Source organism: Cimex lectularius, unplaced genomic scaffold (genome assembly GCF_000648675.2).
Source record: "Cimex lectularius strain Harlan isolate CLEC.00 unplaced genomic scaffold, Clec_2.1 scaffold46, whole genome shotgun sequence".
In the NCBI taxonomy this organism is placed as follows: Eukaryota; Metazoa; Arthropoda; class Insecta; order Hemiptera; family Cimicidae; genus Cimex; species Cimex lectularius.
Window position 1 is genome coordinate 1251168 of NW_019392654.1, and position 27005 is coordinate 1278172.

A 27005-nucleotide genomic window follows, 5' to 3' on the forward strand; every position below is an offset into this window, starting at 1 on the left:
TTTTCATAACCTCTCATATAGAAATCTACCACCCTTAGATTTAAAAAAAAACAACAAAACAGGTTTTGTTTAACACTTTAACATTGTCAAGTTTGAACTGATTGCTGTATTATTGTCTCATTTGGGAAAAATTCGGGAAACCGGCTTATCCGAGTTTGATAGTTTATTTAGTTAATTCGAAATGCCGAGTATTTTTCATGAAGCATAAATGGATGAATTCATTTTCCATTTGGGAAGGACGACAGAATTTATACAGGTAATCTTTATCGAGTTTTTACTTACAACAACAAAATGATTGGTTTATGTATCTTATTCTGAGGCTGATCTAAGAAGTAGTCCTTAGTGGTGATCTTTATTCTCTCATTATTGAATTCTTAGCCTTTGAAAAGATAAGCCGCCTAATATCTAATTATGCCTCTATTGAATATTCTCTATGCTCTTTCACGTTTATGCGAACGTTTAAAGCGTGTTATTGTATATTTAAACTGTATTAGTCTTAATAGTTATATTCTGGTGCGATGCAAGAAAAGAATTTTTGACTTATTACGCTTTATCAAATATGATGTCACACTTCAGAAAGCACTTTGTTTTATGTGCTGCTTTATGATCTTGACATCTCGACACTTCTTCTTCAGAAGACAAATGTTTCCCCTATTCCACCCCTGGCAACTACTTGAACCTAGAATCTCTCTAAACTTGACTAACTTACAAAAAGAAAGCACCTTGCCTGAAATATGCAAACTGGAATTTCTTAAACTGTGTTTCTCTATTGTAAAGGGACCTTCGTTTATACCAATGGCTCCAAGAATTCAATCGGTGTGGGAGCTGCCTATGTAACAAACTCTAAAAGTTATAAGTTTTCTCTTCCTGCAATAGGAAGCAACTTCTCTGCGAAGCTTATTCGCTCAATAAAAGTTTGAATATTGTATTCTCCGAAACGCAAAGACTGGTCATGTGCACGGATTCTCTAGATGTACTATTGGCTGGATTCTCTAAATCCCGTAATTCCTTAAATATTCCTAGTCCTGAGGGAATATCTGTCGAGAATGACACAGTCCTATTCTTGTGGATACCGGGTTTTTGTGACATTCATGGCGACATTCTTGCTGATGCGTAAGCCAATTTTGCGATCACAGAAGGGATCTGGATAAATTGTGTCTCTATGGAAGACTTTCTCATTCATATCAAGAGATCAGTTTGGGAAAAGTGGCATAACAAATGGCATGAAATGACTTAACAAGCTAAGAGAAATTAAGGAAGATGTAAAAGAATGGTTCACCTCCCCTCGAACCTCCTGTAAGGAAGAAACGGTCCTAGCTTGTCTCAGAATAGGTCATTACAAACTCACGCATGGTTTTATCATGGTAAGAGAACTTCTACTGATCTGCCAAGATTGTCAGGAACTGCTAACAGTCAAACCTATTCTTACTGCCTGTACTCAATTTGAGCCAGAAAGGAGCACATGTGGTGTTTCAGGTAGTTTGGGACAGATTTTGTTAGATGATGGACACAGCAGAAAATCTTGTTGATTTCTTGAGGATGGTTGGTCTGTTCTCTAACACTTTACAAGACGAGGTTTGAATGGGGGAGGGGGGCACCGGAAGGTGTACCTGGGCTGTGAGGAAGCCAGCAGGATGTGGAGGGTTGCATATGTGCACATTCTCGTTTAACAAAAAAAAAGTGAGCTGGAATACCTGACAGATCTTCCTTCATCATGCCCACATGCTGACCGACAGTTTCTATTCAAGGCAGTTTATGACCCTTAGTGGTTGCTTGCGTTTATTAATAATAATATTTAAAATAAATAAAAACTTTGGCCCACCTATGTCTAACTTTGTTATCCACAGTTCCCTACTTTTACGATTGAGTAAATTAAAGTAGAATTACTACTGTTTTTTTGGAAGCGAAGAGCACAGAATAGAACAGACTAGCTATAACCAGAAGAGCCCTTGTCCAAAGGTGGTCTTAAGTTATGAAAAGTATGAAATGGAAATAAACTAAATAATTTATTTTCTATAATTAATTATCAGTCAAATTGAAAATTTACATTATAATTGATAACAACATAGTAAAAACTAAATATAAGTAAGTAATGAATTTATATCTGCATTTATTGTGAAATAATGACACACATATTACATATATCTGATTTTTAATATCAATTTCATTGTTCAATCATGTATTGAAAATTGTTTTTTATTTGAGATATTTGATGTTTGTAGATATGGTTAAACGAATTGGGGCAAAAGTTATCCCAGATATCTTCTGGATTGGAAGATTCATTCGTGGTCGTACTCTCCTCTCCGAGAATTTTAATTGTGAAGGATGTAGCTGAGAATATCTATAAAAATACTTGGAGATTTTTCACAGGGGCTTTACACCAATTTTCAACAAACAAACTGAGCTCCATATTTTTCAAAAATTTTGGTCATGACAGTATGTATTGTGCTATATAATTTTAGATTGTAATCATTAATTTGTGTAGCTTACGTCTGATGAATGAATGAATGGATGATGTTGTACGTAGGAAGAATAGCAAAATAACTAATATGACTATGTATTGTAAAAAGGAATGAAACATAACAATTACAAATTAATTGTTCTGCAGTTCAAGTAAATCAATTGTTTCAGTAAATCGTTCAACTATTTTTGCCTGCTGTATAGGGTTTACAATAGGCTCAAGCATTGGATTTGCAATAGGATTCAGCCTTCAATCTCCACGCTCCTCTTCAGTTTTGATGAGAGCCATAACAGCTACTTCTTATGATGCTGAGGTGATTATTAATTTCATTTTTCTACACTTACATTAAAAGTTTTTTGTGATATCTGGTTAATCTAACTCCTTAAATACATATATAATATTATATACAAATGTTTTTATTTTTTTAATGAATAAATAAAGCAGAACATTTTTCTTTATAAGTAAATTAAACCCAATTAGATTATCTTAGTTATTTACATAATGGAAGCCAGGAATTTATTAGGCTTTTTTGTCCTTATTAGACCTTCTTCCTCACCAAACATAAATTAATTTACAATAACTTACTTTTTTTTACTATTATATTCTCTCTCTCTCTCTCTCTCTCTCTCTCTCTCTCTCTCTCTCTCTCTCTCTCTCTCTCTCTCTCTCATTTTTATAAAAAAATTAAAGATAATGTTTGTGATTGGAAATGTCATGCCCCCTAAAAGAACAAATTTGGGAAGGGAATAGCCCCTTATGTATGGGAAGCCTACTAAGAGGAAAACAATTGCAATATACAAACCGATCATTTTGGAATTAGCATCATAGATCAGAATTGAAACAACAACATATGTATAAATCTGTAAATATATAGTATAAATTATTCATATAAATGTATAAACCAGTCAGTTATTACATATTACTCACAAAAAAATCTGTGAAGGGATTATCTTTAAAAAAAAAACTTTTTTTAGGCCTTTTTTTTACTTTTTAAGTAATAAGGCCTGTGAACAGGAAATTTTAAACTAAATATTTTTATTTGCATTCAATATTTTAATTATTTGACAAGTATTGAGCCGTAGCAAGGCTTTGTTTGAAATCGATATATGTACATATTAATAAATTTATTTTGATTTTAAATAAATAGTTTAGATTATTCAGAAATCGTGAGATGCGGTCTGGTGTGATGTAGGTTTCAGAAAAACATTTTCTTTATCGTGCTAACATTTTGATCTTTATTGAGATCATCTTCAGGGTCTGGTATTTACAAACATTGTTTAAATTTAACAAATACATGTATGATGTGGAAAAAAGTGAATTTATACAATGCAAAAAAATATTTTTTATATTCAATCAAAGTATTTCTACTCACTCAAAGAGTGTGTTTTCTGTGTAATTGTGCCATTCTTGCGTGTCGTGTTGAGAGTGCCAGTGAGATATTGCTGTTTTATGTTTATATATGTTGGATTTTAAAGGGGTGGGGAAGGAAGTTGGTGTAGAAAGACATTTTTGTATAAGGAGTTGGCTTCTTTGAGGTGAAAAGAGCTGACGAAGGGAAAAAATGTTGGTAATGGTTCGGCCAGATAATCCTTTCAGGATTATATAGACAGGGATAAATAGTAAAAGGAAAGTTAAATTGTTGAAAAATTAAACTATGTAAAAATGTTTGATGTGTGGAATGTGATGAATGTTTTATATGTTATAATATGGGTTTTGTGTGATGTGATGATATATGTATGTTATCTATATTGAATTTGATTAATGATATTGGCGTAGCTGCGACTGAGTTTATATGTATATGTTCTATAATTGATGCTGTGTTTATCTTAAATAGTTTAGTTTGTTCAATGTGAAGAAATTTTTACACTATATAGTACCACCAAACATAGTACTGATGAAATAAGAAGTTTTAATTTTCCTTTCACATTAAGTTATTGAAAAATAATTAATAAAACTTTTTTTAATAGAAATTTTCTTAAATCTCAGTGATATGGGCTTTTCATACTTAAAATGAAACTACTGTTACAGTAGAGTAAAATAATTGTAATACATTGATTCAATTAGATGAATTAATTGAATAAGACGATATTAATTTGAATTTTTTGCTTTTGAATACAGAATTTGATTTATTTGGAGTAGACAACTTTAGTAGTTAAAAATGACATAACTTCATTGGAAATTGTTTAGTAACTCCTCACATGATAATAATAATATGTACTTTAAAAAAAAAAAGATTATAAACATTAATCATACATAATAATATAATAGTAATTTTGTGGTAAACTTTAATTTAAAAAATTATTTAATTTGATATGTAGAATGTAATATTTTTTAGTATTTAATAAAACCAATAAATCAAACCTAAAAAGTCTATACTTTTTCCTGTTTTTGTGAAGAGATAGTTTTGGCAGGAACCAAGTCAATTCATAGAAATAATTTTCTACAAAATTTAAAGGATAAAAGTAAAATTAATACGATTTTTGATTATCAATTTATCTTATTGAATTAAAATGCTAAAATTACCCTGTTCTCACTTCATACATTATTGTGAATTATTGAGGCTATATTGAACAAATCTAAATTTTACAAACTATGAAAGTAGTACAATGTTCTATTGTAGTATATTGAGATATGTAAATTTACCATATAAGTGCTATTGGTTATTTTTATAAACATTTTATTTTTTCTTTATTGTATAGTCAATTGCATTGTTAGAGGATGTTTTCGTTCCAAAGCTACATAGTCCAGACCAAATTTTGGTTGAAGTAAAATTTGCCTCTCTTGATGCTTTTGATTTGCGGATAGCAAGTGGATATGGAAAGCAACTAAGAAACATTTTATCATCATATGATCAGGTAATTTATAGTTATTATAGAGATTTCAGTGCATATAACTTTTAATAAGTATAGTCTCTTATCCTTTGACATCGACACTATAATATCTTGATTTAGGATTGTTGCCAGATTTCTAACTTTTTCATGTTCAACACCTGGCAATGTTAAATATGGACTGTAGGGGGAAAAATGTAAAACATTGCTCCTCTTATAATAAGATAAAAGATAAATAATAATAAGAAAAGGGTGGCCTCAATGGTTTAGGCGTTGGCACGGTACTCATCACTAAGGTAAAGATCCCGGGTTCGAATCCCGCAGCCCTGCATTCGAACCCGACATACTTACAAATGGGCTTTTTTCAAAAACACTGGCACCCTGAGTGTTGATATAACCTCTGCTGTTGCGAATCCTGGTAAAAAAAAAAAAAAAAAAAATCTCTGTGTTGTGAGTGTTGATTAAAAAGGTATAATGTATTGGTGAAACAAAATATTTAGCTAATAGTATAAAACGGCATGTGTATGATATAAAATATAAAAAGAAAACTATGTTTTCATAGAAAATATGACCACAATTTTGAAAATGAAAATAGTAGTTGGAGAAAAAAATTTAAATACTATAACATTATAATTATGTAGCACAAATTAATCACCTAGTCAATTTAAAATGCTGTTCGGGGCGTTAGTGGCAGCAACGGTTTGGGCATTGACACGGCGCTCATCTCTGTAAGGTAAAGGTCCTGGGTTCAGTCCAGCGGCCCTGCACCTGACATACTTCATTTTATATGACCTCTACTGTTGAGAACCCTCGTTTAAAAAAAAAAATTGCAACAATTTCAAAACTTTAGGATCCAGAAAGTAGGCAACCATGTAACACATTTCCAATTGTATGTTTTTTAAAATATTTTTATTTATCTTTTAGTTTATACAAACATTACAAGTAATAATGAAAAATATTGATAAATATAAGCTGTAATGTAAAGACCATAAATAATGTATAATTTAAAATAAATTTTTTTAGAAGTAAAAGTATATGATGATGGTCCAGGTGCTGGAACATTGTACATAAATGTACATAAAGTTTTTTTTTCTTTCTTTTTACACAAGGGAATTTCAACTACGAGGTTATACGAATCCTCGGGGTGCCGATGTTTTTGAAAAAAAAAAAAAAAACATTTGTAAGTGTGTTGGGTTTGAATGCAGGGCCGCTGGATTCGAACCCGGGACCTTTACCTTACAGTGATGAGCGCCGTATCAACGCCTAAACCGTTGCAGTCACCGACACCCCTAAAGTAATCTTTAATCTAATAAAATTACATACCTGCTAAAATTGGCCTAATAATAATAAAATAAATGTTGTGTTTAAAATAATCAATTGAAGCAATGTTGGTTTGTTTTAGAATATATATTGTGGTCTTCCTCTCGTATTAGGAAGGCAAGGATCTGGAGTGGTTATTGAAATAGGTTCAAGAGTAGATGATTTTGAGCTGGGGAATGCAGTTTACTTCTGTAACAACCATATATATAATGGTTGCTTGGCTGAGTATGTTGTATTAAATTCGAAAGATGTTGCAAAAATTCCAAAAGGCATTGGTTTTGAGGCAGCAGCATCGATAGCACAACCATCTGTTGATGCCTGGAGAGCTGTGGTAACTAAGGCTGGCCTAAGCAACAGAAATGCTCATTGTAAGAAGTATGTTACCTTATCATAATTACAAAATAAGTTTTAAACAATGGTATTTAATAAAATGTGTAGAGGATAATTATCATATTCCCTAACATTGGCTTTTTAATGTGCGTTCTTCTGATTATTTTCTTGTAATAAAAGGTATATTACATTGCATACTGATGGTGGTCTTGGTGAGTCAACATAAAAGTGGAGGCTAACATCATCTCTAATTTGATTCCTTCCTTTATATAATTTAGCCTAGTTACTGTTTAATCCTTTTTAAAAAGGATTGAACTGCACTCACTCCACCATTCATCATTAATATATAGTACTGTTTGGTCCTTAGTTGACCAGGTGCAACCTCAAACTACTTCAAAGACCATCTATAAATTGGATCCACAGAGCTCTGTGGAAGCAATTATCATCACCATTCTCTTTATGCTGTTAAGCCTCACTGCCTCACTGGTATGGCTGTGAGTAGAAGTATAAGAAAGATCCTCATATCCATAGCAGATGTGAACATATCTACTAATGAAATACCAAGGATCTCCTCAACAAGCTCTGGCCTGGGGTCCATAACCATATATCATCAAATAGAGAGGAAAGGGCAGATAGAGTGGAGGGATGTGGACTGGGGTCTGCTGAGGGAGATTAAGGATGGGGAGACAAATGGTGTCAGTTTCCATGAGAGATGAAGGTGATTGATCCACCAATGATAGTGAGCACAAACTGTCTCTGGGATGATCTTTTTTGTTTTGCAAACTGAGCCTCTCTACTAAAAATCAATGGGTCGCTGTGTTGTGTTTGATTGTCTTGCCCTCTTCCTTGGTGGAGAGTGAGTTCCAGAACGTACAAATACATCGGTGGTAAGGGTTATCAGCTGGCAAGGCCCCTGGGTAGGCTATTGCGGTCTGGCTCAGGCTTGTCCCTTTTGAAATCATCATGGCCTTGGCTTAAAACAAGGGGATGTGCTTCAAGCGGTTAATATGTACGACCTAGAAAATAGCAAATGGTAACCACCTGTTTCAGTTCATAACATTACATCAGACAATTGGCGTAAAGTGGTCTGGTCTGGGGTGGTTTGCAGCTTTTTAACACACAACAGAGTTTACTCGTTGCTGAGCTGACATATTTTACTCTTATAAATTAATACTCCTCTTCCTATTTTGGTTGATTGTCTTTTCTTCATTGATAAACACTTAATGTAAACGTGCAATCCTCCTATATAATTAGAAATGTTGATTAACAGTATTAAAACAATAACTAATGAAAAACTGCACGAACTTTCTGGTTACTTGGTATTTGTATGTCAATAAATAATCAATATTACAATGAATTGAATAAAATGCTACAATAAACCTATTAAAATCTTAAATTTTTAAATTGTATTAGTATTTAATTTAAAAAAAGTTTATTACCAAGTTATTATTCAAATGGGCACAAATTAATTTTAGCAATAAATCAAAATCAAATTATTTTATTACGAATTATTCAAGTACATCTTTTTACAGGATTTTTGTTCATTGTGCCACAACTGGAATTGGTTGGATGGTTGTGCAAATGTGTGCTGCCCTAGGTGCAAAGGTTGTGGCTTCTTGTACAAATAACGCAAAAGAACAAGTTAAGATTCTTGGTGCTGCTTCTGTCCATACAGTAGAGTCAGGAGAACTGCTCAATCATAATAACAAGTACTTTTTTCGGTTTTAATAAATAATCATTATTCTCTCATTAACTGTTGACACAATTATCTTTGCAGATTTAAACATTTTATTGAATTTCATAATTTTTTTAGGTATGACATAGTTTTCAATACAGTAGGATCAATAGCTTCAGAGTTCTGCCATGAGCTATGCCTAGCAAAAGGGAAAGTTATTGAAGTGTACCCAAAAAGATTGACTTCTGACAACTTTGGCTGCCTCCTTTCATACATTTACTCAGTCTGGATTAAAATTACCTATGTTTGTATCTTATGTTTCTAAAAATTATAAGTTAAGTAGCATTATACATCTGAGTCTTGCTTCAATGCAATTGAATAACATGTCTGGTATAGCTTTTCATTTTGTAAAACGTCGCTGAATTTTGATCAGGAACTTACATTAATATTCATAACTTATTATTCTTCATCCAAATTAAGCAGTTTTCATTTCTTGAATGAATTACAGTTGACTCTTGTTAATTCGAAACTTGATAATTCAAATTTCCTGATAATATGAACTCCTCAGCAGGTCACTTTGGTACATTGGAAAAATTCTTTATATTTTGATACATTGGTAATATGAAAAATTTTAATAAAGGGGAAGAGAGGACATTCCATTCTTCATTGTAATATTTCTCTTCTAATATTCAATGTATTCTCAGCAGTCACTTTGGAAATTCATTTAGACAAGGACATCGGCCACATTTACACAAAAACCTCTTCATGATTTTTTAATAATGCATAATAATGTCCAATTTTACAATTGATCTATTTCCACTTTTCATTATTTTTACTATGTTTAATATAATTATGTATCATTTAAGTAAGAACTTATAACAACGCATGTCCACTCTTAATAATTTGATTTTTTTCTTTTCTCATGTAAATTTGAACTTCTTGATAATTCAAAATAATTTTGTTGTCCCTTGGGTTTTGAATTATCAAGAGTCAATTGTACCTGCAAGATAGGATATGGTTTGGCTGAGACCGACATTGTTTTAATATTATATAGAAAAGCAAGAAAACGATTCCAGTTATTCCAGTTATTTTTTAAGATTCGATGTAAACTATTAAATTGTTTTTATACTAAAATGTTGTGTATTCAAAGTCTACATAATTAATTAATTTTTATAGGGTGTTTTTGGAATTGTATCCTGGCAAGAATCAAGGAATGGTCATATACTTGAGAAGGTGTCAAAACTTGTTGAACGTCAGCTGCTCCAACCATTTGTAGACTCTATATTCTACCCAGAAGAACTTGATAATGCTGTAAATAATGTTGAATCGGGTTTTGGATCAACTCTCTTACGATTTGAGTAAGTCTTAGAGTCTAATACTATCTTGCTAAATTTTAAAGATGTCATGGACCAGTGTTTTCCAAGTCAATTTAAAGTATGACACTTACAGTGAATACATCACCATCAACTGGATATTGCAACCAATCTGCAACATTAAAGATTAGAATTATACTGACTCAGACAGATCAAAAAATGTCTGGAACTTTTTCACTACATCCATTTTCAAAGTGGTGTAAAAAGTGTTGATATCCTCTGGACTAACAGTATTTGGAAAATACCAGTGCCATAGCAAACAATACTCTGAAATCCCAACAAAATATTGATTTGATTTTGAAGCACATTGCATTTATACTTACAGTCAATTTGTAGTTGTTAATTTGCAGCTTTTGTACTATTTGAAACATATCTTTTAATTTCCTGTTATATTGTGTTACTTTTGGAGCTTGATTTATATCCCAATACTATGTTGCAGAATCATAATTGCGAATTAAACTTAAAGCCATCGTCATCATTGGGACCAAATGACATTTCATTTGAACTTCCGGAGATGGGTGTGTTGCTAAAACCCACATAAGTGGGAATTAGGACATAATGGTAGTTGTAGACTCAGCAAGTTCTCTGGCAAGAATATTTTTGAATCTTTGGAATTCACAGTCCTCCATTATGAAACTTATCAGTTTTCCTTGAAGCATGCTTGAACCGTGTCTAATAAAACCTGCTGACCATTCTGTATGACACTATGAGCATGCTTAGTGTCATTGGGTATACATGTTATTTCAATCAAATGTGTTAAGACGGCAGTTATTACTTTCCTTGTCAAGGATTGAAAAACACTTTTGTGGACTTGGTGGTACATTTATATAATCGATGAAAATGACAGATCTGACAAATTGATATTGTAGATATGTGCTTCTCTTGTGCATTATAGAGCATGTCTAGTATCAAACTGTGACTTAGAACATAAATCAGGACAACAAAGTTCAGATTGAATGAAATCTTAAGTATCTGCACTAGAGTGTTAACACGACGACTCATCACTAGATCAGGCCAGGGTTAGAATCTCAGTGGCCCTGAATTTGAGAGGACTTACTCGGGGGTTGATGTGCTGTTGCAAACCACCATTTCAAAAGTAAATAAGTTCCTGCACACACAATAAATAAATAATTATGCAAAAATAGAATGGAAATAAACTAAATTAACTAAGGGCAAATATATCATCATCAACTACAAGCAAGATTTTCTCTGTTATGGGCTGTAGATCGCTGTCATTTCAGTGCTGTGACACAATACTTGATTAATTAAAATAAATTCAATAAAAAGCAGAAGTGGGTATTCGGACTACAAACTATTACAGCTATATTCTACTGACTATGCAATATGTAGTGTTTATGCCAAAGTAATTAGCGTAAATATTTTGTTTCTGTTTAAACGCTGACACATTCCTTTGTGCCCTAATCTAACGGTCTCGGACCTAACGCTTATTTGGCTATCCGATCAATTAATCAGCTTGTGGCTGATGAAGGTGCACCTTATCCTGCAGCTTCACACGCCATATTGAAAAACATGTACGTCAACGACGCGATCACCGGAGCCGAGGATATCCCCCTCTGCTATTGATATGTGAACAATTACGTGCTTTATTTGGAAAGGGGGTTTCGAGCTCAGCAAATGGACAAGTAGGTCTCCAAAGGTATTGAGGGATTTGCCCTCTAACTACATCGAATCGCAACTGAATTTTTCTGACGATGGTGGCCAAACAGTTAAAATATTGGGCCTAAGCTGGGAGCCGAAAACAGACGCATTCATGTTTCGAGTATCCTTGTTCCAGGGTGAAACTACAAAGCATACTGCCATGTTGTGTCATGTTGTATATTGCGCGAATCTTTGACCCGATTGGTTTTCTTGCTCCTTTGGTTTTTGCTATGAAAGTGATTTTGCAAAAATTATGGTTAACCAAAGTCGAGTGGGATGATTTGATTCCTCCTTATTTAGAAACTGATTGGATTTGGCTGATGCAGAACATTAACCAAGTATCCTCCCTTCATATCCCTAGATGTATTGTTTGTACATCTTTTGTTGGCATGAGGCTCGTGGGATTTTGCGATTCCTCCGAGCAAGGATATGCTGCAGCCGTCTATCTTTGCATTCGCTCGGACTCGGGTCATTGTTATTCACATTTATTGAAAGCAAAAACTAAAGTTGCTCCTCTCAAGGTCATGTCAATCCCTCGCCTAGTCAATCCCTCGCCTAGAACTTCGTGCTGCTCTACTGTTGGCTCAACTAGTTAAATCAGTACAAATGGCAAGCTTACCAATTTTGGTAACCGCTCCTACTTTATTCTCTGATTCCCAGATAGTTCTGTCTTGGATATTGATTCCGTCCCATCTTCTGAAAATATTCATGGCAATAGGGTGGTGTCAATTTCTGAAGCTGTTCCTCTTGCAACTTGGGCGCACATTCCTTCAGCTTTAAATCCTGCTGATTTGCCTTCACGCGGATTAGGTCCCCAATTATTCATTGTTCCTGATATGCTAAAATTCTAGCTTCAAGGCCCCGACTTTTTAGTCCAAGCTGCTTCTGCCTGGCCGCCTCCATTTCAGCTAAATAGAAAACTTGCTTCCTCGCTTCCTGAATTAAAACAGGAAAATGCATGCTTACTTGCCGAATCTAAATTGACTAACCCTCTCATCGATGAGATTGAACAGTTCTCTTCCCTTATTCGTTTATCTCAAGTCTTTGCTTGGGTTAAACGTTTCCTTCACAATTAGTATGACGTAACCAACTTGAACCTAAAACTGGCCCTCTCACTCCTGATGAGCTCGATGAGTCACTATTCGTGATAGTTAAGATCACTCAGAAATTTAGTGCCGAACTTGAGATGTTGAAAGGCAAAGGCAAAATTGCCTCCAAACTGTAAGCCTTGACACCCTTTATCGATGAATGTGGTCTTCTCAGGATGGGCGGAAGACTCTCGTGTACTTTTGCCGAAAGTTGCCCATTTGTCGAGATTGATATGCTCTCATTATCACGTTTATTAGCTGCATTCTGGGCCAACCACAGTACAGGCCCTAATAAGTACCAAATTCTGGATATTGTCTCTTCGCAGTCTTATTAGAAAATGCATAAGACAATGCTTAATGGGCTGTAAGTTTTGTAGCTCTTCTTACCAACTTCAAATGGCAGATCTTCCCTCATGTCGCGTCACTGTCTCTCGCCCTTTCTCACATGTCGGCGTTGATTTTGCAGGCCCTTTCACAGTCCGATCAAATATTTCTTGAAAGCCTTTATTAACCAAAGGTTATTTGTGTTTGTTTGTCTGTACAGCAACTAAAGCTGTTCATCTTGAATTTCGGAACTTAGTACAATCGCATTTATCTCTGCACTTGATCGTTTCATCGCACGTAGCGGTCTCCCTTCAGAAATGTTGTCAGATCGAGGACGGAATTTTGTTGGTGCATCCCGTCATCTGAAGGAAGTATTTAATTTCTTTCAACAACATAGCGAGGATATCTGTGACCATTTAGCCGAACGTGAAATAAAATGGCGTTTTTCTCCTCCCTATACACCCCATTTTGGGGGGTTGTGGGCAGCCGCTATTAAATCAGCCAAGAAGCTTCTAGTACGACTAATTGGAACGACTACAGCTACACCTTCGAAGAATATTGTACTTTGTTTTCAAGAATTGAAGCCGCATTAAATAGTAGACCCTTATGTCCCTTAAGTGATGATCCTGCTGAATCAGTCTCATATCTAAGCCCAGGCCATTTTCTCATTGGCTTTATTGGTTTTAGTTAAATTACTTGTAAATATTGTACATAAAAGTTTACTTTATTTCAGAAGATAAATTTAATTTAATTTTGGTGGGCGTAAATACGTAATTAGCGTAAATACTTTGTTTCTGTTTAAACGCTGACCCATTCCCTTGTGCCCTAATCCCTAAAACGGGCCGATAGAGCACTGCGTCTGCAACTGGCTCCCGTCGTTACTTGCTCTCATGCGTCTGAGAGGAACGAACGTCTTGCTTCTGTGCTTCCGTTTTATTGCTTCCGTGCAAACATTTTATTTAGTTTTAGCATTCCTTACTTCAAGGATAGAAAGTTATTTTCAGTTTAGTTTTCTTTTAATTTCAAATCACGGGAGTGATATCCGCCAGGCGCCAATAGAAAAGGTTCAGAAAGAACCTAGCAGGTATTGTAGTAATCTAAGCCATCATATTATCCAGGGCCTTGGTTATGTTGAGGGTTTAGGTGCTGCATTGCTGGGTACCGAACAAAAGATTGGCTAGGACTACACACCCGTCACCTCAGGTATCGGGGTTTTATTTTAATTGTATTTTATTTTATTTTGTTATTGGTTTCGCGACCACACCAGCACGCGCCTTATTTAACGGCGCCTACATGTGATTTTCCTCTAGAAATAGGCCTTAGGCCTGAGCCATGCCACCACATATCATCACTAGACAAGTGCCTCAAAAGCAACAATTAATTTAAAAATCAATGGATTTTACAAAAAAAAAGCCCCTATAAGCATTTTAAGATAAATAATAGTGTAGAAAGAATTACTTATTAATAAAAAGGACCATGATCTATCCTATCTTCATTTTTCTCTCATTTAACTTTCACCACAACATGTGTGGTGTTTAGTGACCTTTAGTTAATGATTATTTGGAGATCGTGAGATGCGGTCTGGTGTGACGTAGGTTTAGAAAAACATTTTCATTATCGTGCCCATGTTTTGATCTTTATTGAGATCATATTCAGGGCCTGGGATTTATAAACATTGTTTACATTTGTGTGATGATTAGTGACCGTTAGTCGATGATTATTCAGGAATCGTGAGATGCAGTCTGGTGTGATGTAGGTTTCAGAAAAACATTTTCTTTATTGTGCCAACGTTTTGATCTTTATTGAGATCATCTTCAGGGCCTGGGATTTACAAACATTGTTTAAATTTAACAAATACATGTAGGATGTGAAAAAAAGTGAATTTATACAATGCAAAATATATTTTTTTATTACAATTAATTAAGGTTTTTAGTTGAGATAAAAAGTCAATGGCACGAGCGGGATTCGAACCCACGACCTTTGGCTAGATACGCCGCTGCTCTACCAACTGAGCTATAGTGACCTCAATCCGCTCGGACATCAACTCCCCATCTCAACCCCACCTTATGAGTTTTTTCACCATTTTTCATTTTTTTCATCTCAACTAAAAACCTTAATTAATTGTAATGATTTAATTGGTCAAGCGGGCCACAAAATTAGTGAATATATTTTTTTATATTCAATCAAAGTATTTCTATTCACTCGAAGTGTTTGTTTTCTGTGTAGATGTGTCATTATTGTGTGTCGTGTTGAGAGTGCCAGTGAGGTATTGATGTTTTATGTTTATATATGTTTGGTGTTGAAGGGGTGGGGAAGGAAGTCGGTATATAAAAGACAATTTTGTGTAAGGCGTCGGCTTCTTTGAGGTGAAAGGAGCCAACAGTCGGAAAGAATGGATAATGGTTCGGCCTGATTATCCTTTTAGGATTATATAGACGGGGATAATTAGGGAAAGGGAAGGCAAATTGTTGAAGAATTAGACTATGTAGAAATGTTTGATGTGAGGAATGTAATGATTGTTTTATATGTTCTTTATATGTATGTTATTGATATTGAATTTGATTAATGATTATTAGCGTAGCTTTGACTGAGTTTTCAAGTGTCCATTCTGTAATTGATGTTGGTTTATCTCTGTTGATGTAAACCATTTCTAAAAAATTATGTTTGTTTTGTTCTTTGTGTTATATTTTTGTATATTGAAGTCGAAATTGTGTTGGTGTACAAAATGGTGGGTAGCCAGTGCTGTAGGATTTTGTTTGGGTTTTTTGCAGTCGTAGATATGTTGCTTTACTCTCTTATCTAATTCTGATGTAAGTTGCTGGAGTTTAAACAATTGATTTTGTAAATTACATCAGGCTTATTTGTTACTGGTGTGGGATCTTTAATTTTGGAAAAAAGTGTGTGAATTGTTTTATAGATTTAAAAGCTATTTTAAAGTTATCAGAAGAGAGAAATATATTTAATTTATTTGATAGGCCGTGAATGAATAGCATGGCATTGTATTGGTTTGTCTGTATTTGATAGATTTGATGTAGTATTATTAGTAATAGCAGATGGTGTTAGTGTTGAGTTGTAGTTGTTGATTATGTGTTTAGGGTAGTGATTGCTATGGAGGATCTGTTTGTATATCTTTATGTTCTTGTGGTAAAATGATTCATAAATAATTCATGGCTTAAGGTAATCATTCTGTGAAGTAGTCCTTTGGCTGTGTTTATTATTGTATGAAGATGGTGTTGTAAAGTTGAGATAGCGATCTGTGTTTCTCGGTTTTTGATACCAATCTGTGATTAGGTTGCTTTATTACAAGTGTACCTAAAATGGAATTGGTTTGTTGTTTACAATTTCATGTGTAAATTGTAGGCATGGGTGACAGCTGTTAAATGTATCTAATGCAGTTTGAATTTGATCTGTGGGAACTGCTGTTAATATATCATATATTTATTTAGTAAGGAAAAATGTAAAAGGAAGTTGTGGTATAACTGTGCTTAATAGGTGTGTCATAATTATATCTGCAAGTATCGGGCCTAAGTTGCTTACCATGGCTCAGCCAAATAGTTATTTGTAAAATTGATTGTTATATGTTAAATATCCTTTAATACAGCAGTGTTGAACAATTTTTATGAATGTGTTTTTTGGTAGACTTGTTTGTGGCTTTATGTTGGGCCATTTATCTTTAATAACATTCAGTGTTGTGTCTGTTGGAATGTTAGTGAACAATGATGAAATATCTAGAGATATGAGAGAGTAGTGTGAGGAGATGTGAATATTATTAATTTGGTTAATATTATTTTTTCACCACAACCTACAAGAGATAGACTCTACTACAAAAATGTTCAAACATGTATGAATTGTACAGCAATAGGGATATTATAGATGAAATATACATTAATATAGCAGAGTGCATAAAACAAACTATTGTTATAACATAATTTAAACAAAGGTTAGTGTTTAATAAATGTAACTTTTGACTGTTATTATTTCAGCCACTGCAGGATTAATGGGTTTGTACAAAGAGATACACAAAAGAAGAAAAATAACTGATGTCATATATGTATGTTATTTACGTCTTTATAAGAAGTTCTCTTCTACAATATAATTTATGTTAGCAAAAATATACCGTTTCATTAAAAAGTGTTGCTTTACATCCCGTTTTGGCCATAATTTTCACAAAACACTTTTGTTAATAGAAATAATATGGTAGATAAAATATCTATAGCTATCTCCTAACTGCTTTTGGCCTTTTCACACAAAAAATATCGATATGAAAGATTTATCAAGTATATAGTGTAAGTAATAATATAGTACTATAAGTATATATGAAGGAGATAATTAAACAAAAAATGGGATTGTACAGATGGCAATATGTGTGAGACAAATTTTAAATTGCTTGGGGTGTTTCATCATTATAAAATGTTTAAAAAAAAGGTGGTACAAATATTTTTAATAATAATGTAATAAAGACATTTTTATTAAATTTATTAAAAGTAAATATTAATTATATATAATAAGTTCAAATAGATATCCAAAAACATTCTTACAATTTAGCTAAAAATTAAAATTTACTATTTCATTTTAAAATTTAATATATAATTTTTTTAAAAATTATTTTGATAATACATTTTGTTTGTAGTACTTCACCTTGTACCTGCATGATTGAAAATGGCTAAACAGATATAAAATGATAAAATCAGAAAGATTAATTCTGGACCTTTGTTAGGGCTGGAATGATGTAAAAAAAATAATAGACCTGGATTCTACATCATTTTTATTAATCACAAATTCATAAACACACCTTAACAAGAACTTAGGAATTATGATCCCTTCCATGACATAAGTATGGATGGACATAGGTGTATTCATTGTTGTGTTGCTGGAAACAGTGTATAGTCCAACTGCTTTCTTTCCAAACATCCTGAATATACTTTTAGAGAAATTGCCAGCATAATAAATGGTAACAGGGGTTTTGGTAGTACCTTCTAGCCTAGACACAATAGATTGTGACAGACTTCTTTTCTTATACTCTCTTCATTATTTCCTTCAACTGCTGCATATACTTGAGCTTAAATGATTTTTGCATAATCAAATTTGGTATTGCAACCATCTTCAGATTGATGATATTCAAGTTCAGAACTCCACTGTTTTACATGTTAATTAACCTAAAGAGATTTTTGTAATTTTAATAATTTATAAAAAGTCAGTCAAGAATAATGTTATTGTGTAACGTTTGCTTAGTACTGTCAGGATCACAGGGTTCTTATATAGAAGAAAACAAATGGTTTTATAAGACAATTAATTAAGGGTTTTAGTTGAGATGAAAAACCTTAATTAATTTTCTTGTATTAATTGGTCAAGCGGACCACGAAAATAGTGAATTAATGATTTAAAAATGAAGAACACTTCACTAAAGCTCTCCGTCGCCATTTCAATTGTCGTCGAGAATCCAAACCGATTACACATTTGAAAAATGGCAAAAGGAGGGAAAACTCATACAGTGGGGTTGAGATGGGGAGTTGATGTCCGAGTGGATCAAGGTCACTATAGCTCAGGTGGTAGAGCAGCGGCGTATCTAGCCGAAGGTCGTGGGTTCGAATCCCTCTCGTGCCATTAACTTTTTTCATCTCAACTAAAAACCTTAATTAATTGTCTTGTATTAATTGGTCAAGCGGACCACGAAAATAGCGAATTAAACGGTTTTATGTTTATTTAGTTATGTTTATTTGAAGAACTAAGCAAATAACACTGTTGGGCTTAACAGTTACACCTTAGACAAAAAGAATAAGAATAATTAATTGAAATAATATTTTGGTCAATTTGTCCACTAAACATATATTTATTAATATTATTGTATTTTAATATTAATAATTACAGAAGAAATGCTAATAGGTCCCCATGGCCACTTCATAAGTCGCTGAGAATCAAATCCTTATTACATATTTGGAAAATGGCAAAAAGAGGGAAAATTTGAACAGTTGTAGGTTGAGATGAAGAGTTGGCGTCCGGATGGATCAAAGTCACGATAGGTCGAGTGGTTAGCAGCATATTGAATCCGTTGAGTGTTTGAATCCCGTTCATGACACTAGCTTTTTCATCTCAACCAAGACCTTATATAAAAAGAACAATTAATTGTTGTGAAATCAATGTTTCAACTCTACTTCAAGGCTTAAAAAACAGATTTGCTGAATTTGGGAGAGAAAAATATGTTTGTAATAGTTTTATCAACTCAATGCAATGAAATATACCACACCAGCAGTATTCAACTGGAATTGAAAATAAATTAACCTTCAAAGCAATATTTTTTGCATCAAATTATGCTGAGATTATAACTAAAAATTAATCAAACAAACAAAAACTAAAAGTACCCTGTGATTTAGCCTCCCTGATATGATGTCATTTTAGTTGAACATATTGATGTGAGCAATACTCCAATGTGAAATCTAAGATGAACTTTACTAAAGATGACAACAGTGTCATTAACCAACTCTCATTTGAAAAATTTTACCTTCCCAACATTGAGCAGTAGGCAAGTAAAAACAATTACATGATTCTTGCTGAGCTATAGCTAGGTATTTGATACAAAAAATTGGTTCATTCGTGCTTTTGCTATTCTCATTTTTCACATGCTATACCTACCTCCATGATCAACTTGAATATTAAGTTGTTCTCATGTTTTCTGATTATTTGAATTGTATAAAATGGTAAGGTACCTACTTAAACCTAACATTGCGTTTTTTGAATTACCTGTACCCTATTTTTATTGTATTGTCTATTCATTAAAAATATAATGCTCAATGTTGTTTAAACTTTTTCCCTCAAGATGATGTGGGGTGTTGGTGTGCCTGAGTTAATGGATAACGACTGAGGCCAAGAGTGGAAAAGGCAAACCATGAGTTAAGGAATAATTTTAAACCCAGCATGTTAAAAAAAAAATGTATTACATAATTATATTTTTATAATAACTATCACAAGTTGTCTTTTTATTATGCCATTATTTATTATGATTATACACTGAGTACTTGAATATAAATAAATTATGCATTGCAATTTACAGGTTTTGAATAGTGGAGGAAGACAATTAAACTTTGACTAAAATATTAGAATTAAACAAAAGTTTACTCTGTACAGTGTATGTACATATTCATGGATGTGCAGAGCTGAGCTTATGTAACTCAGTAATCAGTATCATTGTTAAGGATGGGAACTATGTTTAACTAAGTTAATGAAAAATTAGATTAAATTTCTAAAATTACAGTAAAACAACACCTTATAACTAAACAAAATATTTTAATAAATTCTTGCAATGAACATTTTGCACATTCTTTTGTAAAAGTAGAATAAAAAGACTGACTAGCTTTGATTTAAAGAAAAACTACTAATGAATCATTGATGATTATTTTATATTTACAATCTTCATTAGTTATTATAGACTGGTAAATACAAATAAATGTTTAATCACTCTACAAAAAGCATACATGCTTAAATGATTTGGTTATTCAAATTTATGTGGATAACAAAGCAAACTGAACTATAATTTGTAAAATCAAAGTGAAAATAATTAAACCATGTCCAGACAGTAATTATCACAGGATTTCAGTGCTCAACTTTAGAGGAGAGAAGCTAATATGGAATCAAGATGAATGGTAATACAAATAGTTCTTATTTATTAATTAAATTATTTAAAAAAATATGTATGATCAATAATCCAAATAAGATCGATTTTCAAAATGAAGACATTCAGGTAACATTATACTTTTTACAAAAATTAAGTGTACAACATATGAAACAAGATACTAGTTAAAAACAAATATATCTCAGAAAGTAAAAATGTCTTTTGATATTTTTAATAATGATTTGTTAAGATGTATAAAAATTTCACAAAAAAAAAATATATATATAAATATATATTGCTTTATTGCTTTGTTTTACTGTTTGAACTAATCATTTAACAACTTATTATAATTTTGAGCATGAGTTGGTTTATTTAATATTGATGTTATCAATGTTATATACGTTATGTGCAACTGTCACCTACATAACCAAATGAAAAATATATAGAAATTCACTAACCAATGACAATTTGAATGTTTTTGCAAATCCCTCAGGTACACTAGTGGATAACCTGCATGTACGCTTTTGTTATACTTTTGTAACATTTTTCTTAATAATAAAAAGGAACAATGATAATTCATTTTTTTAAAACAAAACAAGCAACAAAAAACATTCAACAATACTACAAATCTAAGTATTATGAATTGGCCAAAGAAGTAGATGCTTATTTTTTTGTTTAAAACAAATATTCCAAATTGCAATCTTTTCTTATTTGTTTGTATTTGAGAAAAGAAAAAAGAAAGAAAGATATACCTATAAAGAAAGATATACAATATACCTTTCTTTCTATTTCTAATGATAAATATGAAAATGATAGAAAAAGCTTGTTACTCATGCAATTAAATGGTTCGATCATCATCTAATGTTTCAGATATTGTTACAAGGTTATGTGAATGTATTTGGAGTGCAGAAACCCTTGCTTTGTAGTAGGTATCCAACTGCTTTTCACAGAGAAACCTTTAGATAAAAACAAAAAATTGTATTAAAATAATTATAACATATCAAACAAACAAAACTGATTTTAATGCTAACTTAATACATATGTAGAGGATAAGAAGTGCAGAACCAACAGCAGCAACCTTTCCTACAGTATTTGTAACAAGGCGAACTACCACAGTAGCAACACAGACAGAAGCCACGACAAGTGCCAATGTGAGAAGTGTCTGCTTCCAGGCTTGATAAGCAAGAAATGATCCCAGTTTGACTTTGGATTCGTTACTAAGTCCATACTGACAACGGCAAACAAGGCAGAATGACTGTTTGCTCTATAAAATAAAAACCTAATTAAATCAATCATTTCCATTGTAATTATACTTAATAATAAAGTGTATATTGTATTATCTTGGTGTAAATATTAATATTATAATTATAAATAAAAAATCAGTGATAAGGCAAATAATTTGCAGGGGGGAAAACAGTTCCTTTGGCATGCTTTCAAAGAATATGTCCCCTCAGCAGGAATTATTTTTAAAGATTTATACAATTCACAAACTAGTTACAATTTGTTATATGGCTTTAGTTTGTATAACAAACATCTACTCCACTAGGCTATTCATAAATTAATTTTTGCTGAAGCCATAATTTTTAATATTGTAAGTAGATGTTTATATTCGTTAACCACGCAAATGAATAGAACTAGCTTCGAAGTCTCGTTGAAGTTGTATATATTCCTCAAAAGCTTGATAAAGTAATTTAGCATTTTTGTTTTCCTTTCAAATTCATCATATCCCTGATTTGTATATTTAAAATGTATATATTTATTTAATAACTAAATAATTGTTTAACTATCAAATGTGTTTTGAACAGACAATGTTAAATCAAACCATAAAATTCTTCATGTATTGATTTGAACAGATGAATTTTTAAAAATTTATTGCATTGATATGCTAGTATTTAAACACGTTCACTGCAGAAACTATTTACTTTTATTTCACATTAAAAAAAATCAAAGATAGTGCAAAGTTAGCTCTGCATATCTTTTAAAAAAATATATACTATTCAATAATATTTTACCATTTTCACACAAACTTACAATTTTTAATAGTTTGGTACGAGCTTTACTGTGTTACGGTGCACAAGTCTGGGGTATCTTAACTATGAAAGTACAGAAATAATATTCAAATATTTTATAAAGAAATGTTTTTCCCCCTGCCTACATATTTGACTATATCAAATATCTGGAAACCGACTTCTCCCTTTACTCTTGTTCACATTCAAATTGCAAATACCCATAGATATCCCGAAATAGTTCTAATGGGAATAATTAATAAAAAACTGTTTTGGTGTAGTTATATAAAGGATGTTTGTGGTAAGTATGGCTTGAGTGTTATACATATACTTCAACATACAAAACAAGTAGTGAACTTAATAGATAAATTAAAAACTGTACGTTTATGGAGTATAGATTAAGAGTAGAAAACTACCCATCATTACCTTATACTTGAATGAAATATAATGTTTATACCTTTGGAGTGTTAACTTGTTATACCGGTTTATTTATTTCTAATATTATATCTGTAGTTGTCCTTTTATTTATGAATATACAGTGGAACTGCTCTAAAACAAATATACTAGTAAAAAATGTTTTAGCCCATTATTGAGGAGAGCCCATTCAAGAGGGGTTTAAAATTAATGTTTTTTAAATCAAGATAAATGTTACATTGCACATAATGCAAAATATTTTACACATTTCAGTGAAGTTTATCAATAAATAAAAAAATAGACAAAAAAACCTTAGTCTGTAAATCATGCATTATTAATTAGTTCATCATGGCAATTTGTTTTTCTTTTAAGTATTTTCACAATAAATATCATTATAAAACTCAAGCTAAGATGGGACCATTCATCCAATGGATGTCACACTTATGAGCTACTCCCCAACATTAAAGATCGAATGAAAATTAAACATCTAGTCATTGATCATTTTATGTCTCAACTTCTGACAGGTCATTGAGATTTTGCAGCCAAACTCCATGCATTCAGACTTAAACCCAGCCCGATGTGTGAGTGCAGTTTGGAAGAAACGGTGGAACATCGTAATAAGTTGTGAAGACCACATTGTTCCCCATGTTCGCTGGCTCTTTGAAATCAATGAGCAAACAGCGACAATGGAGGCCCTCAGAAAGGCAATTGCCAGCCGGGTAGGTTTCACTACAACACATAAAATGTGGAGTTGCATAATGAGACGAAAAGGATGGCAGACAAATTAAATAAAGAACATTATTGAAAAGTCAGAGAAGCTGATACCTCCTCCATCTCAACATCCTGAGTGAGCCGCCTCCGCGAGGCCCATCCTGGACTCAGTTAAATAAAACTGAGACTAAGAGCTCGCCAGGTGGAGTGGAGATGTGACCGTCAGATATAAATAAGAATGCTTCCGCCTATAATTAAAAAAGCATAAATAACAATGCTAGACAACAAGCTGCAGCGAGCATGGCTTAGGCACGGCAAAAATGAAACTAAGGCACAGACAGTTGGACTCCAAAATCACCCATGCGCCTCGGGCGACTCATTGCTTTTTTCTTCATTTCCAGGCAATTTAAAATCACCCATGCACATGCACCCTCAAAGAGTGAAGAAAAATATGCATAATTTCCTAACAGCTGTGCCAAAACACAAAATGTAAACCAAACTGTTTTTATTGTCTTTTAATAAAGATTCAAGTCATACTTAGCCAACCTTCCTAAACCGTTTTAGCTTATAAAAGTTTAAAATTATAGCAAATTTTTTTTTCATATCAACATTTACTATTGGGTTGTCCGGAAAATAATGCAGGATTTTGGTATTAAACAAAAAAAAAGAAACTAGTTACTTTAAAGCAATGTTCTTTAATCAAAATAATTTCCCATACTCTCAATACATTTCTCCCAACGTGTTGGTAACTTATTAATTCCGTCTGAGTAGAATTCAGAATTTTTAGAATTGATAAAGTCAATAAATGCATTTTCCAGTTCCGCTTGATTTTTGAATATTATGTGTTGTAAGTAGTGGTCCAGGTGTCTAAAAAAATGGTAGTCAGTAGGCGAGAGGTCCGGAGAGTAGGGTGGGTGAGGCAAAGTTTCATAGCCAAGCTCCAATAATTTTTGTGACGTTACACGTGACACATGTGGTCGAGCGTTGTCATGCAACAAAATGGGCCCTTTCCGATTGACCAAAGAGGGCTTCATTACTGCCAATTTCTGATGCATGGTATTAATTTGGTTACAGTATGATTCAGCATTGATGGTTTCGCCAGGATTTAAGAAGCTGTAGTGTATTAAACCAAATGAAGCCCACCATACCGTAACCATTACCTTTTTTTGATGAGTTGGGGGCTTTGGAAAATGTATTGGAGCTTCTCCTTTGTCGAGCCACTGTCCAGAACGACTAGTGTTATCGTAGAGAATCCACTTTTCGTCACATGTAACAATTCTGGCCAGAAATGGGTCATTTTTGTTTCGACAAAGAAGTGATGCACAAACATCAAAGCGCTGATTTTTTTGGCGATCGTTTAATGAGTGTGGAACCCAATTTTCGAGTTTTTTCACTTTTCCAATCGCCTTGAGGTGGTCAGCGACGGTCGTTTTACTGACTTTGAGTTGCTCTGCAAGTTCTCGAACAGTTGTTTTGGGGTTTTCTTCCACCACTGATCGCAGAACATCATCATTAAGAGAGGAAGGCCTTCCACGACCTTCTTCATCTTCAAGGCTGAAATCTCCCTCCCGAAATTTTTTAAACCACCTTTGCACAGTGCACTCATTAACACAACCCTCGCCCCAGACTTGGTTAATGTTTCTAGCCGTTTGGGCTCCGCTTCGGCCGAGTTTAAACTCGTAAAAGAAAATCGTACGAAATTCTCGCTTTGACATTATAAGGATGACTGAATTATTTCCAAGTAGCGGAATGCTACAGAGGTAAACAAACAATATCATTTGGAAGAGGATTAATAAGTGTTGACATTCATACAAATGAGTAATCCTGTAAACATAAACAGAATATTTTATATAGATTTTTTTTAATGAAAACTTAAAATCCTGCATTATTTTCCGGACAACCCGATATATTTTTACTGTTTATGTCCATTCTGAAGGGGATATCATAATTTGAGAGCTTGACATCACGCTAGCATACCCACCTGATGAAACAGTGAAACAACTTACTGATGAAGCCTCCGTGGCATCTAACACAGTGAACGAGTTAATATCTATAAGTTACAAACTATTCAATTATTCTAATAAATTACCTTTTTTTTAAAGAAATTAATAAAATTATAAATCTCTTGAGAGGTTTACATACAAATTGGGTATGAGGGGACAAATACTAGTTTAGATATTGATATTCAATAAACCAACATAAATAGTTACCTCAATTAACCATTTCTTTAGACATTCATAATGTACTGCTTGAACATCTCCTTTACAGAAACACGGCTGAATCAATGGCCCTGAATCAGTCTTAGTGTTGTCATAGCAAATCCAGCATTCTTTACCTTCAACTTAAAAAACCCACAATAATATATAATTCACAGTTAATTATATATACTTTTTTTTTTAATACCAGTTTCCTCTGGCATGGACTTTTCCACAAACTGAGTATCAGCTTTAGGCTGAACATGTGCCACCTGTGACTTGAGAATCCTTTTTGGATTTAAAATCCAAAGTTGTTCTGGTCTGTATAGAATAAATATTAATCAATTACACTTAATAAATAAATTCAATAATAAATCCAAATAATGTAAATTAATAAAGAATAATGAAACAATTACAATTATACTTTAGAAATAGTAGAATATACATTTAGAACATTATTAGGTTGATTTTTGGTAAATTTTTTGGTGGGTCTGTTGGATTTCAATTGATACACTAGGTGATCTTTGCATTAGAATGTTCCAAACTTTGTAATAGTAATTTGTCCTTAGAATAATTATTGAATCTTTTTTTCTTTACTTTTTGTAGAACTTTTCCAAAGAACAGAAAAAAACTTCTGAAAGCTATCAAGACAAAATAAAAACTAGTGGAAAAGTTAAAAAATAAATCAATACAAATAAAAGTATTTATCCAACACAATACCATCATACATTCAAAGAGAATACTTAATTTTTGTAAATGTAATAGTTGTTTCCTGCATTTAATTAAGGTATACAGAAATGGAAAATTGTAATTGATTACTGATGTAATCAATTACTGCCCAACACTTTTGATTACACTTCTCAATTTGTTTACATGAATGCTTGCTACAGAATTGTTTTACATTTCCAAATGAGCTTTAATGTGATTAATTTTCTCCTATATTCCTTGTGAGGTTTAATTTCTCATAAAAACTTTATTTCTTCAAATATAGAATTATTATGTTTTAATGTGGTTT

At 32.8% G+C, this 27005-nt stretch overlaps 2 protein-coding genes across 8 annotated transcripts in view; one reads left to right on the forward strand and one right to left on the reverse strand.

Moving 5' to 3' along the window:
* Nucleotides 1-21800, forward strand: LOC106672863 (reticulon-4-interacting protein 1 homolog, mitochondrial-like). Of its 7 annotated transcripts, XM_014404622.2 has the most exons (10): nucleotides 1-256; nucleotides 2223-2436; nucleotides 2632-2774; nucleotides 5161-5316; nucleotides 6692-6984; nucleotides 8472-8648; nucleotides 8753-8918; nucleotides 9791-9972; nucleotides 21535-21589; nucleotides 21711-21800. In XM_014404622.2, exons 1-9 carry the CDS (start codon nucleotides 209-211, stop codon nucleotides 21554-21556), a joined length of 1401 nt encoding a protein of 466 aa, XP_014260108.1. In that variant the 5' UTR covers nucleotides 1-208; the 3' UTR covers nucleotides 21557-21589; nucleotides 21711-21800. The 7 variants fall into 7 exon arrangements, with proteins under 7 accessions (XP_014260108.1, XP_024080348.1, XP_014260110.1 ...); XM_024224580.1 differs by lacking the exon at nucleotides 21535-21589 and having other exon boundaries at nucleotides 21711-21799; XM_014404624.2 differs by lacking the exons at nucleotides 21535-21589; nucleotides 21711-21800 and adding an exon at nucleotides 19873-20023.
* The window catches only part of LOC106672862, a 14395-nt gene continuing 7419 nt past the window's right edge, over nucleotides 20030-27005 (reverse strand). The window contains exons 8-11 of the mRNA XM_014404619.2: nucleotides 26199-26311; nucleotides 26006-26136; nucleotides 21696-21928; nucleotides 20030-21620 (exon numbers count right to left, since the gene is read on the reverse strand). Coding sequence (XP_014260105.1) covers nucleotides 21503-21620; nucleotides 21696-21928; nucleotides 26006-26136; nucleotides 26199-26311 — 595 coding nt within the window. The 3' untranslated portion in view covers nucleotides 20030-21502. The remainder of the gene's footprint in view (nucleotides 21621-21695; nucleotides 21929-26005; nucleotides 26137-26198; nucleotides 26312-27005) is intronic.

What these genes read in the sequence shown, in the direction of transcription:
- LOC106672863 (XM_014404620.2), top strand. Translation starts at nt 209, where the DNA reads ATGGATGAATTCATTTTCCATTTGGGAAGGACGACAGAATTTATACAG. An exon ending in TTTTATCATCATATGATCAG is followed by an intron (nt 5,317 to 6,691) that starts GTAATTTATAGT and finishes GGTTTGTTTTAG; the next exon opens with AATATATATTGTGGTCTTCC. An exon ending in AGAAATGCTCATTGTAAGAA is followed by an intron (nt 6,985 to 8,471) that starts GTATGTTACCTT and finishes ATCTTTTTACAG; the next exon opens with GATTTTTGTTCATTGTGCCA.